The following is an 11,489-nucleotide window of genomic DNA, read 5'->3' as shown; positions in this document are numbered from 1 at the left end:
ACCAGACTCAGAGAGACTCAAGCTGGAGCAGTCCAGCTGAGCTTCACATCATTTCAACAAAAAGGAAGTATCCAAGAAGACTGGAGTTTTCTGTCTTCTCACCAATATTGTCTTGGATATTCCCAATAACCCAAATCCGGAAAGGTTACAGCAACAGGAAGAACTGGTGATAATACCTGGAGTGAGCTGGGGAAACTATCAGATCTGCCGCCTATCTCAAAATATTCTGGAATCCAGACGGCTTCTTCGGGATCCATTTTACTCTTCAAGGTCCGTAATGCCTTCTTGAAGACTGTGATTCTGCTTCAACATCCAACCTGATAGCTTGGATTCTGCAGTGCCACTGCAGGTTTGTGCTGTTGCCTCCTATCTTAGAATGGTGCCTACCGAGAAGAAGGTTGGTGGCAGTGCCATCCTTTTCTGCAGCTGTCCTGACTATACAACTTGCCCTACCTGAGCAAGACTTGGGAGCTGGTGAACCTTGCGCAGGCAGTCGGGGTATGGCCTGGTCTGGGGATGAATGGGATGGAGCCACAGCAAAATGGATCTAGCAATCAGAGTGAGCAGGGACCCACCATCTTTCCACACTCACCTCTGGCCACAACTCTCATCCTTGTGGCAGGACTGACTGTGGCTCTTGTGACGTTTACAGGGAATGTGCTGGTTGTATTAGCTGTGTACACTAGCCGTGCCCTTCGGGCCCCACAGAATCTCTTCCTGGTGTCTATGGCTACAGCCGATATCCTGGTAGCCACCCTCATTATCCCATTTTCCTTGGCCAATGAGATCATGGGCTATTGGTGTTTTGGGGGTCTTTGGTGCAGTTTCTACTTGTCGCTGGATGTCCTGTTCTGTACCGCCTCCATAATGCATCTGTGTGCCATCAGCTTAGATCGCTACTGGGCAGTCACCCGAGCTGCCCGCTATAATCTGAAAAGGAGCCCCCAGAGGGTCAAATGTATGATTGGGGTTGTCTGGGCCATTGCTGCCATTGTATCCCTGCCACCACTGTTTAAGTCCAGACAGCAGGACCAGGTCTGCCTCCTGCATGACGACACCTGGTATGTGCTGGCCTCTTGCACTGCCTCCTTCTATGCCCCTTGTCTCATCATGGTTGCAGTCTATTGCCGGATTTATCATGTGGCCAAACACAGGAACTCCATGGTCATTGCAGCACGGCGGGTGTCCTACCCCAACTTCATCCCTGTGGCCAAGTACAATCCCTGCAGACAGAGCACCCAGCCTCCTGGGGAAACGCAGAAGGTGGGAATGGAGTCTGGCCACCTTCCTCATCCCCAGCCTAGCTTGCCACGGCTCTCTCGGCAGTGGAGAGTAGATGACGGTGGCAACAGCAGTGCTCGGCCACCAAGGACCCCAAGGCTTTCTTGGTCACTTCCCTCCAGTCCCCATCAGCGCAGAAGCAGGGACATGTCCCTCTCCACAAATCGGCTGATGCAGGCCCGGGAGCGCAGATTCACCTTTGTCCTTTCTTTTATCATTGGAGCTTTTGTCCTCTGTTGGTTCCCATTCTTCTTTACCTACAGCCTGGAATCTGTGCTTGGAGAAGGCTGCTGCATCTCCGAGCCTCTCTTCAAATTCTTCTTCTGGATTGGGTACTGCAACAGCAGCTTCAACCCCATCATCTATACGGTCTTTAACCGGGACTTCCGCAGAGCTTTCCAGCAACTCCTGTCCCCTGCCCACTCCTTCCTATGCCAAAAATGAGGACTCTGCTAGAGGGTTGTTGGAACCCAAGAGAGGCACGATGGACAGGGCACGATGGCTACAGAACATCCCTCAGGGGTCCCAGAGAAGGTAACTAGTGGAGGCTGGGGAGCTGAGTATTTCCGCAGCTGCCTTTTAATGAAGACTTCCCCACCCCAGACTTGCATGTAGCTTGAAGGGCAGAAGTGCCACAAGAAGCAAGATTTCTGTGACTTACTGGCACGCGGTTGGTTTGCGAGAGTCAGTTTCACACTCCTGCCTGTTTCTCTAGCTTGCTTGGTTGCCTGATCTGTTGTTCAGGTAATCAGGTAATTAAGCTAATTAACTGAGGTAGTGGGAGCAGAGGGGGGCTGAGGTAAAATTATTGATGTACAGTAATGACTACTATAGCAGCTTTGACTCCCGATGCAGACGTGCACCAAATTTTGGTCATTGTTATAATAAACCAGCTAATGTATGTTCTTGGTTATGCTAACCCTAATCCTTGGTTTAAGGGTGCCATTTATATTGAACCACCTCAGTGGTTGGGCTCCATCCTTAATCCTAAAATGGAAAGTCTGCTCCAAAACCAGTTCTAACTCAGAGAAGCTTTGGAAGGAACGTTCATTTATCCCAGCTGCTCTGTGGGAAGGGGAAACAGAAACAGATTCTATTAAAGAGGATTCAGCAGGCTGACTATTTTGGTCCTGGAACTAAAAATGTACAGCTGCGTATTTTTCTGTCTCACGTATATTGTCCCTTGTCCAAACGAGGGTGGGGGCATTTGGAGGAATTGGGGGCCTATTAAAAATCACAAGAAGATCCATCTAGTGGTCTGGGACTCCATCAGAAACACTGGCCAGCTAGGGGGCCTTGAAGGAAAAACTCACAAGCAGAATGCGATATAATCACAATGATATCCTCATGTTTTCTCTCATTGCATAATTGTAGCAAGAAGCATTCTGCTTCTGAACATTATTTCCTTGTTACTTTGGGTCTGAGCAGCTTGAAGTTTGGCTGATGTCCTCCACAGAAAGAACGAACAGGAAAGGAGCAAAATCATGGACGTCCTAAAATAACTTTTCCCAATCCCCAGAGCCCTCTGTATCACAGCTCCCATATGCTCAGCCATTGGTCTCACTGATTGGGGATTTTGAAGGCTGGTGGGGTATCAGGATGGGAGGAAGTTTTCCAAGGACAGTAGATGACTTGACCAAGGAACCGACTTATCCTAGGGATGCCCTGGGATTGCAGAAAGATGGATAGACCAAGAGGGAGAGGGAGAATATTTCCTGCAGAATCAGTGGATGATGGTACATTACTTGGTGGTGTGAAGCTGCCGGTTTCAGAGTCCTCTGGCTAGCCTGCCTGCGAGCTCAGAGGAAGCTGAGCTAAACAAGCGACATACTGCAAAGCTTACTCAACCATCTGGCTTGAGGAAACATTACCCTGATCCTGTTTCTGGGCAGATGCCAGGCATAAATCTTGGCAAAGAGGTTCCTGTCAATCATAGTAAAGGTGTCTTCCATATTGCCTCCAGCAATTAAATTTTTCCTGTTGTTCCAGTTTGTTGAGATTAGTTTCTCAAGCTGAGGCTGGTGCCATAGCCAAGCACCTACCATCTCTTAGGCACTTCTCCCCAACAATCAACTCTTTTTTAAATCTCTCATATGCTTAGCAGGGTAACTCATGCCATTGCCCTGAATTTATAACTGAGGCACAAGTTCAGGTTCTGGGCTCCTGCCTCATATTCCAGCCTTAATTTTAACAGGCATTCAACATAGTATTTTCTTCCTGGTACTGTAAGGAAGTGGGATGGACAGCGAAGCAAGGCAAGTTCTGTTTGCCAGGAACTTAATTAATGTCTTAGAGACTGTTTAAGGACAGAAAAAGAGGCAACAGTTGTAACCCAAGGCCAATTCACAGAGCATACTTTGCAGTCACAGGACTGCTTCTTTAATGCACTTCCCTGTATATAAAATGACTTTCCTACTCATCTGTCACCTGTGACTGGATAATAGTCTGTGGACATGGCTTTAAGCCCCCAATAAGTCTACTGCCTTGTTCTATTGTGATAAATAGTTATCAATGAGGGTGATTTCATGTGAAGTCTCTCTTCCTGTAAGCATTACTGATTATGTTGCTAAGGAGACCAATCCAATAATAAAACTACAAACAAGGCAAGCATTTCTACCAGCTAATAGAGCGACATCTGGCAGCTCATTCTTCCCAGAAAACAGAGCAAACTAAGGATGGCGTAAATTAGGCAGGTATCCACGGAGATAGGCCCGTTTAATTCCATATTACTCATTCCAGTTCCAGACACCTAGAAGGGCAGCTGGTGTCTAACTATTATCTCTCAGAGAGTTTGGGTAAGTTATATTCTCATATACAGATTGACCACTGAGATAAACTGAAAGGAAAAAGAACCTGAAAGAAAGAATGCTTGTTTCTTCTAACATCTCAATGAACCCCGACACTAAGAGTTACCTTTTCATTATAAAGCATGTTACCTGCCATGCTTCAAATGAACTCCAGCATCCAACCTGGAAGTCTACACTGCTTATTCTTTCTACCCAGAAGTGCATTAAAATGTCTCTAGCTCTCACATTTCACTTTCATCTTCCTGGGATGTCTCCTCTGTACCTTTTCCACTAATTCTGCAGGATTAACATTTTGCACTCTTCCATGATGTTTTGTTTAGTCCTAATAAAGGTTTGGTCTAATTTTGTTTTGTTTGGGTTTTTTTTCCCTGTTTTTTTTTTATGGAGCAACTTTGGCATTTGATCAACATGATGGACAGTCCTTTCAAGGCAGCCTGGACAGGTCCAGAAAGCATCTTCTACAGAGTATTGCCCTGAGCTATGCTGGGATCAAGGCAAGGAGGTACAGGACTGAACTTGGAATCATTAAAGGGTGCAGACTTCCATCCAGAACCACTATGTGGTTGGTCAGTTTAGCAAAATTGGGTTTGTTTGTTTTTTACAGAATGGCCTTTGTAACACCAAGGAGGGGGGAAACAGCAGTGCTCCAGATCATCTCCACTGATTATCTTTTGAAACTCTGTGTGTGTTATGTAGTCCTGCTACCACATCTTCTGTGAAACTATGAATTCCTGGATTGTCTATGGTCTATTTTCAATGGGATGGGGGTTGTTCATTTTTTTAATAGGCAAATTAGACCTGCCTACATTCTGTGATTTAAGTATAAATTAAGCGAAAAGGCTGCATTTCATGTGATTTCCATCTGGCCCTTGGGATTGTCCAGGATTTGGACAAATATTAAATACCTGGATCATGCAGGTATAAATAAATTTGTATCCTAGGTAGTAGGATGGAGCTTGTTTGGGTTGCATTAAAACATTTATGGCAATGGCCCTTCCCCATTCTGACATCTCTGAGTTACAGGGAGCCAGCTGGCATCGGAGAGAATAGGGCTGGAAATGAATTTTGATATCTAAAAGGGAGGGAGATGGGACCCTAGGGAGCTGTATTAAAATGATGGTGCAAGGAAGCAAAAAGAGAAGTATGTTCTCAGGATGTTTCCTGATCCAGTTGTTATTTTATATCCCTCCCTATTCTTCAATTTCCCTATGGAAGTATCACCTTGGGACAGAGAGTCCTGAGTTTCATCATTGGGCCAAGATGGTAAATGGGGAATCCAGTTTTTTGCAGTTTTGACTTTGGCTCTTAAGACTAGTCATGCAGTCGTTTTAAAGATGAAATTTGGGTGTCTGTATGTTGGGGGGGAATATTTACTCTTCCTTTTCAAGCTCATTTCCTCTCTTTTCTGTTGATGGGTTATTATCGCTGTAACCATTTTTGTTTTGTTGTTGTTGTTAGTTGCAAAGTCGTGTCCGACCCATTGCAGCCCCATGGACAATGTTCCTCTAGGCGTTCCTGTCCTCTTCCATCCCCCAGAGACCATTTAATCTCATGCCGACTGCTTCAGTGACTCCATCCAGCCACCTCATTCTCTGCTGTCCCTTTCTTCTTTTGCCCTCAATCTTTCCCAGCATTAGGTTCTTCTCCAGTCCTTCCTTCTCATTAGATGGCCAAAGTATTTGAGTTTCATCTTTAGGATCTGGCCTTCTAAAGAACAGTCAGGGTTGATCTCCTCTAGGACTGACCAGTTTGATTGCCTTGCAGTCCAAGGGACTCACAGGAGTCTTCTCCAGCACCCTAGTTCAAAGGTCTCAATTCTTTGGTGCTCAGCCTTTCTTTTTTTAAAAAAATAAATTTTATTAGTTTATCCAGATTAAAATCAACACAAGACAAAGACATTATTTATACCTAAAAACAACAACCATACATTCCCCTCCCTCCCCCACCCATTTATAGCACTAAACATACAAACACATCTATCCCGGCAGATATTGTCCCTGCCCTCATTGGTAAATAATTATGCCCACAACAAAGAGTAGGGTAAGTAATCCCTAGATATTATTTTCATACAATTATCTTTCAATCTAAATAAATATATCTCTCCTGATGATTGCCTAGGCCCTCACTTTGTCTCAATTATTTTATTCAACCACCGGTACCAACTGTCCCAACTTTGAAAAAATTTGGAATCTTCTTTTTCTTTCAACATAAACGTCATTCTGTCCGCCTCAGCGCACTCTAATACTTTATTTATAATTTGGATACTAGCTGGTATCTCTTTTCCTTTCCACTGTTGGATGAACACTATTCTAGCTGCAACTAAAATATGTAGAGCGAGATACCATTTTTTCTTATTCAGCCCCTCTGGGCAAATACCTAGTAAATATATCTCAGGTTTCCATTGGAGGTCCACATTAGTAATTTCCTTAATCCAATTCTTAATCCTTCTCCAATACTTCTTCACCATTATACAAGTCCACCATTGGTGGAAATACGTACCTCTGGTTTTCCCACATTTCCAACATAACTCTGATGCACCCGGAAACATTTTAGCAATTCTTGCTGGTGGGAGATGCCACCTATACAACATTTCATATGCATTTTCCTTAAAAGACGTTGCCGTAGTCATTTTAATATCCCCCCCCCACATTTGTTGCCATTTTTCTAAGGGAATCGAGCCTTTCTTGTGGTCCAACTTTCACAGCCATACATTGCAACTGGGAAAATCATAGCCTTGGCTATAAGCACTTTTGTTGGCAGGATGATGTCTCTGCTTTTTCGTATGCTGTCTAGATTTGCCATAGCTTTCCTCCCCAGGATCAAGCGTCTTTTAATTTCTTGGCTGCAGTCCCCATCTGCCATGATCTTGGAGCCTAGGAAAATAAAATCTGTCATTACCTCCATTTCTTCCCCAACTATTTGCCAGGAGTTTTTGTTTTAATTTCCACCAAATGGAAGATTAAGAAGTTAGATGATGATGCACTGTAGCTACTTTGTGCTGTTTCTATTGGTGCCATTGGGCCGTGTTTGGAGCAAAGTCCGATTCCAGGAAGTTGCTGGTAAGGCAGCTGCTGGAAGGGCAGAAGGTGAGAGATGGTGAGGTGGCACATGGATGGTGAGAGGCAGCCCAGAATTCCTATGAGGGAAGACCTTGCAGCTTTCTGAAAGAGTCCAATGACATGGGACTTCTCACACAACATTTCCACCAGGGCGATGTAGCTGAAGTTGACGAGGCTGTGATGTATGTGTGGAAAGACGGCGATGCAAAGGGGCATGAGAAGATTAAGTGACAGAGCAGGCAAAGTCTCCTCAAGAGGCAGGGTGGAATGCAATTTGGATCGGAAAGGACCAGACTGGCCAGCCCTCTTGGCTCAGACATGCAGAGGCAAGAGTAATTTCCCCAGCTTTGGGGCTGAAAATAGAAAAACTTGAAACACTGACCCTCAACCTATCTAAAAACAGCTGTTGGCGCCAAGGGAGCTGGATTCCACAAGCCAGAGGGCCTAACTGCAAGCTCCAGCCCACCCTTTAGTTTCCAAGCTTTGTGCGGTTGTTTGTCTGAGTCGCTGGTCTTCGGGAGGAGATTGTACTGAACAACCCTCAGAGTGCAAGTTGGGTTGAGGCTCGGCTTGGATGATGGACTCCACTCTCTTTCAGTTATTATCATAGAGAAGCTCAGTAAGCAAACCTTAGTAACATTTCTTTCACTTTAGAATATTCATACATATCCATATCCACAGGCCGCATTCATTCCACACAGTTAACTTGATAACTGAAATAACCAAATTTCCGGATTCATGTGAACCTACCCAAGGTGATCATTAACGAAGCTGAATATGTTTAGCAATGTGAAATGATTTCACCTGGGAAAGCCTATTAATGTGAAGGCAGTTGTAGTGCTTAAGGATGACTGGAAAAAAAAGCAATTGCATTCCTTTTTACCCTCCATGTGACTGAAAAGGGAATGAAAAGAAAAATAGGAATAAAGATATTGCTATAGCAGCTCCTTTTTTTTTTTTTTTTTTTTTGCAGAGTTGTTCTAGGACTCTCCCTGTCTGCCAGCAGCAGGAAGAGAAAGTTGTTAACCCTCTGTTAACCCTTTCTTTCCTATTTCTATCATATGGCTAAGATTGAACAGATTAAACAATCCCAGGGATGTTTTGGAGTAAAATACAGGTGGTCCTCAATTTATGTCCACAATTGAGCCCCAAATTTTTGTTGTTAAGTGAGATTCGTTAAGTGAGTTTTACCCCATTTTACAACTTTTCTCATCACATTTGTTAAGTGAATCACTGTAGTTCTTAAATTAGTAACACAATTGTTAAGTGAATCTGGTTTCCCCATTGACTTTGCTTGTCAGAAGGTCGCCAAAGGAATCACATGACTCCAGGACACTGCAACCATCATAACTGTGAGTCAGTTGTCAAGCTTTTGAATATAAACCACATGACCATGGGGATGCTGCAATGGTCGTAAGTGTGAAAAATGGTCAGAAGTATTTTTTTTCCAGTGCCGTTGTAACTTTGAACGGTCACTAAATGAACTGTTGTAAGTTGAGGACTACCTGTAAATTTCCTCTAAACCAGTGTTTCTCAACCTTGGCAACTTGAAGATGAATGGACTTCAACTCCCAGAATTCTGGGAGTTGAAGTCCACTCATCTTCAAGTTGCCAAGGTTGAGAAACACTGCTCTAAACCCAACACCAAGTGGATTTAACTATTTACAGAATAAACTAGCTCTTACTAGACTCAGTTAAAGTTGTTGCGCAACAGGGTCATGGTATCAGTTCCCATGAAGCATAAACTTTGCTCAGAGTGCTTTTATCAGGGTAACAGTTGGATTCATGGGTTTGTTTTACATAGGGACGATCTGAAAAATCCTTATCTGTTATGGGTTTTTGGTTTTTGATACTATTATACTGTATATACAAAAGTTTGGATCTACATTGTTGGCCCCATATGAAGCAAATATGTGAATCTGAGGCACAAATCATGTAGAAGTTTCATAATCTACATGGTGTTTATAGGTAACCATAACTAAAACAAAGATCACAGCCATCTGCATACAACAACCAAATGCAATTGTAGTTCCAAATGTTTTGGACACAACTCAGAACAAACATAAATATTCACATTATTTTACATGAGATGTCTGTTGAACCAGCAGCAAATCAAAAATTACCTCATGCACCCACACACATTGAGCTACTACAGTTGTAGGTGTGCCACTTTCTGCTACTTCTATAATGTACAATATGGAGCTAAGCTATGGATTTTCTTGATCAAGGAATGCTGACAAATTTGATTTATTATTTGCTTATCATGTCAGGAGAATTCAATGTAAACATTGAATTCATGTCAGGAGAATCCCTGTTTGCTGTCCTGAGTACAACTTTCCAATTTTTCACTTATATTCTTCCCACCAATTATTTAAAAAATGTATATCATGTAATAATAATAATGTAGGAGATGACCAGGCTGAGCCCGAGGAAATGGTCAAACTCATCATTAGTTATGAGTCCCTTCACACCCACAAGAGATTTAAGTCCAGTCCACCTTGAATTTCATTGACTCTTATCTACAATCAGTTTGCTTGGGCTGTTAGTAGTTCAGATTAATGTTGAGAGCTTAAGCTTGCAATAAATCTTTATACCCGTTTGAACTGCCTGGGTCTTATGAATTTCCTGGTGCTTGACAGTACAAATAATTCTCACTTACCACCTGCCTTATTCAGGGATTGTTGGAAGTTATGATAGTACTGAAAATATAACTTTATGACCTTTGCAGCATCCCTCAGTCAAGTGATTGTTATTACAACCAGGGTGCATTATATTGTGTCTGACCTGTTTTGTTCTTCTCCCCGCACCCACTTTACAGAGTGAAGAGATTGGAAAAGAAGGGATTATAAGAGAATAAGCAGCCACACAATGTAGAATAAACAGAGCTGTTTGCACAGTAAACTTGAGGCTCCCAGCCCAGAGCACGCTCGGGCTGACAGAGCCACTACATTGCTTTCAATATGCATTCCCCACTGTGTGCCTACTTACTCTATTGCAATCCCTTCCTCTCCAATGAATGTAAATACAAACAAAAATACTCTCCTTGATCATTATTCCAGAGCTGAGGTGAGCATCCCAAAAGGTATGCTCACCAAAAGTGAGGAAAAGGAAAGCAGTCATATGATTTCCTACTTAGCAATTTCTTCACTTAGTAATGGAAAACACCTGTAGAGATGGCTTGATCTTGAAGATAATCTAATCCAAACGTCTGATTTATACAGTAACTTTTCTAGTTATCTTGCAAGGCATTTGACTGGCAGGTAATAAGATTCTAAGCTTATTGACGGATCACACACAGTGATGATTAATGGATATCATTATACTAAATCCGTTAAGTTCTTTCTAAGACACTAGAGCATAGGATCATTGGGAGTGGAATTTGTCTGTACCCCCAGTTTCCATACTAGATCCGCTTTCTGCAGACAAATACTTGCATACTTGACCCTCTGGTCTTGCTCTAAATATCTCCAAACAAGGAGAGCCTAGTGCATTCATATCTGCCTGTTCAAAAGTCATACAGTAGGAAGTTTCTTCTAGTATTTGGCTAGATTGTTGTCTTGCCCACAGACTATGTCCCTGCACCTCTTTGAACATAGCTTTCTGAGTTTTTGACAAATGTGCTCCCAACTAATCCTTAATAGATAGGCTGCCTCCAGACCAATGGTATTTAGATTTTTTTTCCTTTAAAATAAGCATTCCAAAATTACTTATACATTTGCTAAATTCTTTGTCCAAGCCATAAGGTCTGGCTATGCTGATCCCTAATAACAGTGCTAAGTAATTTACTTACTTTATCAGATTTTTCTGCATTCTCCTATTGCATTTGGTTGGTTTAACTTTTATGACTATAATAAAATGTTCACTCTTTCCTTTTCTTGCCATTTATTTCCATTGTGTCATTTTTTCCTGCTCTCTGGATAGGGAACCAGCCATGTTGTGTGGCAGCTCTCAGTTACTTGAAAACAACTAGCTCATAAACCCTACATGGTCTTTGCCAAACATAAGACTTAGTTTTATGTCATGAGATAAGCAAAAAGCCTGCTTTTGAGGAGTTTCTCATCAGGGCCAGAGAAAATTTGCTCTCCATGCTTCTGGTTTTCCTTACAGAATTAACATGGACATGGGGTGCCCTCTGCTGTTTAGAGACTATGGAGATTAATAACCTCTGTTGAAAAAAATTTTTTTGTCTTCCCTTCCCCCACCTTCTACCCAAAGCATATTTTGCTGAACTTGGTCACTCAAAACACAAAGTAGATTCATAATTTTGATATTCCTGTGTGAAAATGTTCTTCTACTGAGAGTTCAGTGTTCAGTATTCAAGGGCTTCATTTAGCTGAACTCC

At 42.7% G+C, this 11,489-nt stretch overlaps 1 protein-coding gene across 2 annotated transcripts; it reads left to right on the top strand.

Annotated features, from left to right (window-relative positions):
- LOC117679814 (alpha-2Da adrenergic receptor-like) lies at positions 1-11,032 on the top strand. 2 transcript variants are annotated; one of them, XM_087887602.1, is made up of 3 exons: positions 1-1,815; positions 4,476-8,640; positions 8,764-11,032. In XM_087887602.1, the coding sequence occupies exon 1, from the start codon at positions 517-519 to the stop codon at positions 1,723-1,725; it is 1,209 nt and encodes a 402-aa protein (XP_087743728.1). In that variant the 5' UTR covers positions 1-516; the 3' UTR covers positions 1,726-1,815; positions 4,476-8,640; positions 8,764-11,032. The 2 variants fall into 2 exon arrangements, with proteins under 2 accessions (XP_087743728.1, XP_087743727.1); XM_087887601.1 differs by having other exon boundaries at positions 4,476-11,032.
- The last annotated feature ends 457 nt before the right edge of the window (positions 11,033-11,489 follow it).

This window comes from Pantherophis guttatus, chromosome 2 (assembly GCF_059756535.1).
Source record: "Pantherophis guttatus breed Tessera chromosome 2, ASM5975653v1, whole genome shotgun sequence".
NCBI lineage: Eukaryota > Metazoa > Chordata > Lepidosauria > Squamata > Colubridae > Pantherophis > Pantherophis guttatus.
This window is presented reverse-complemented; position numbering and strand designations above follow the sequence as displayed.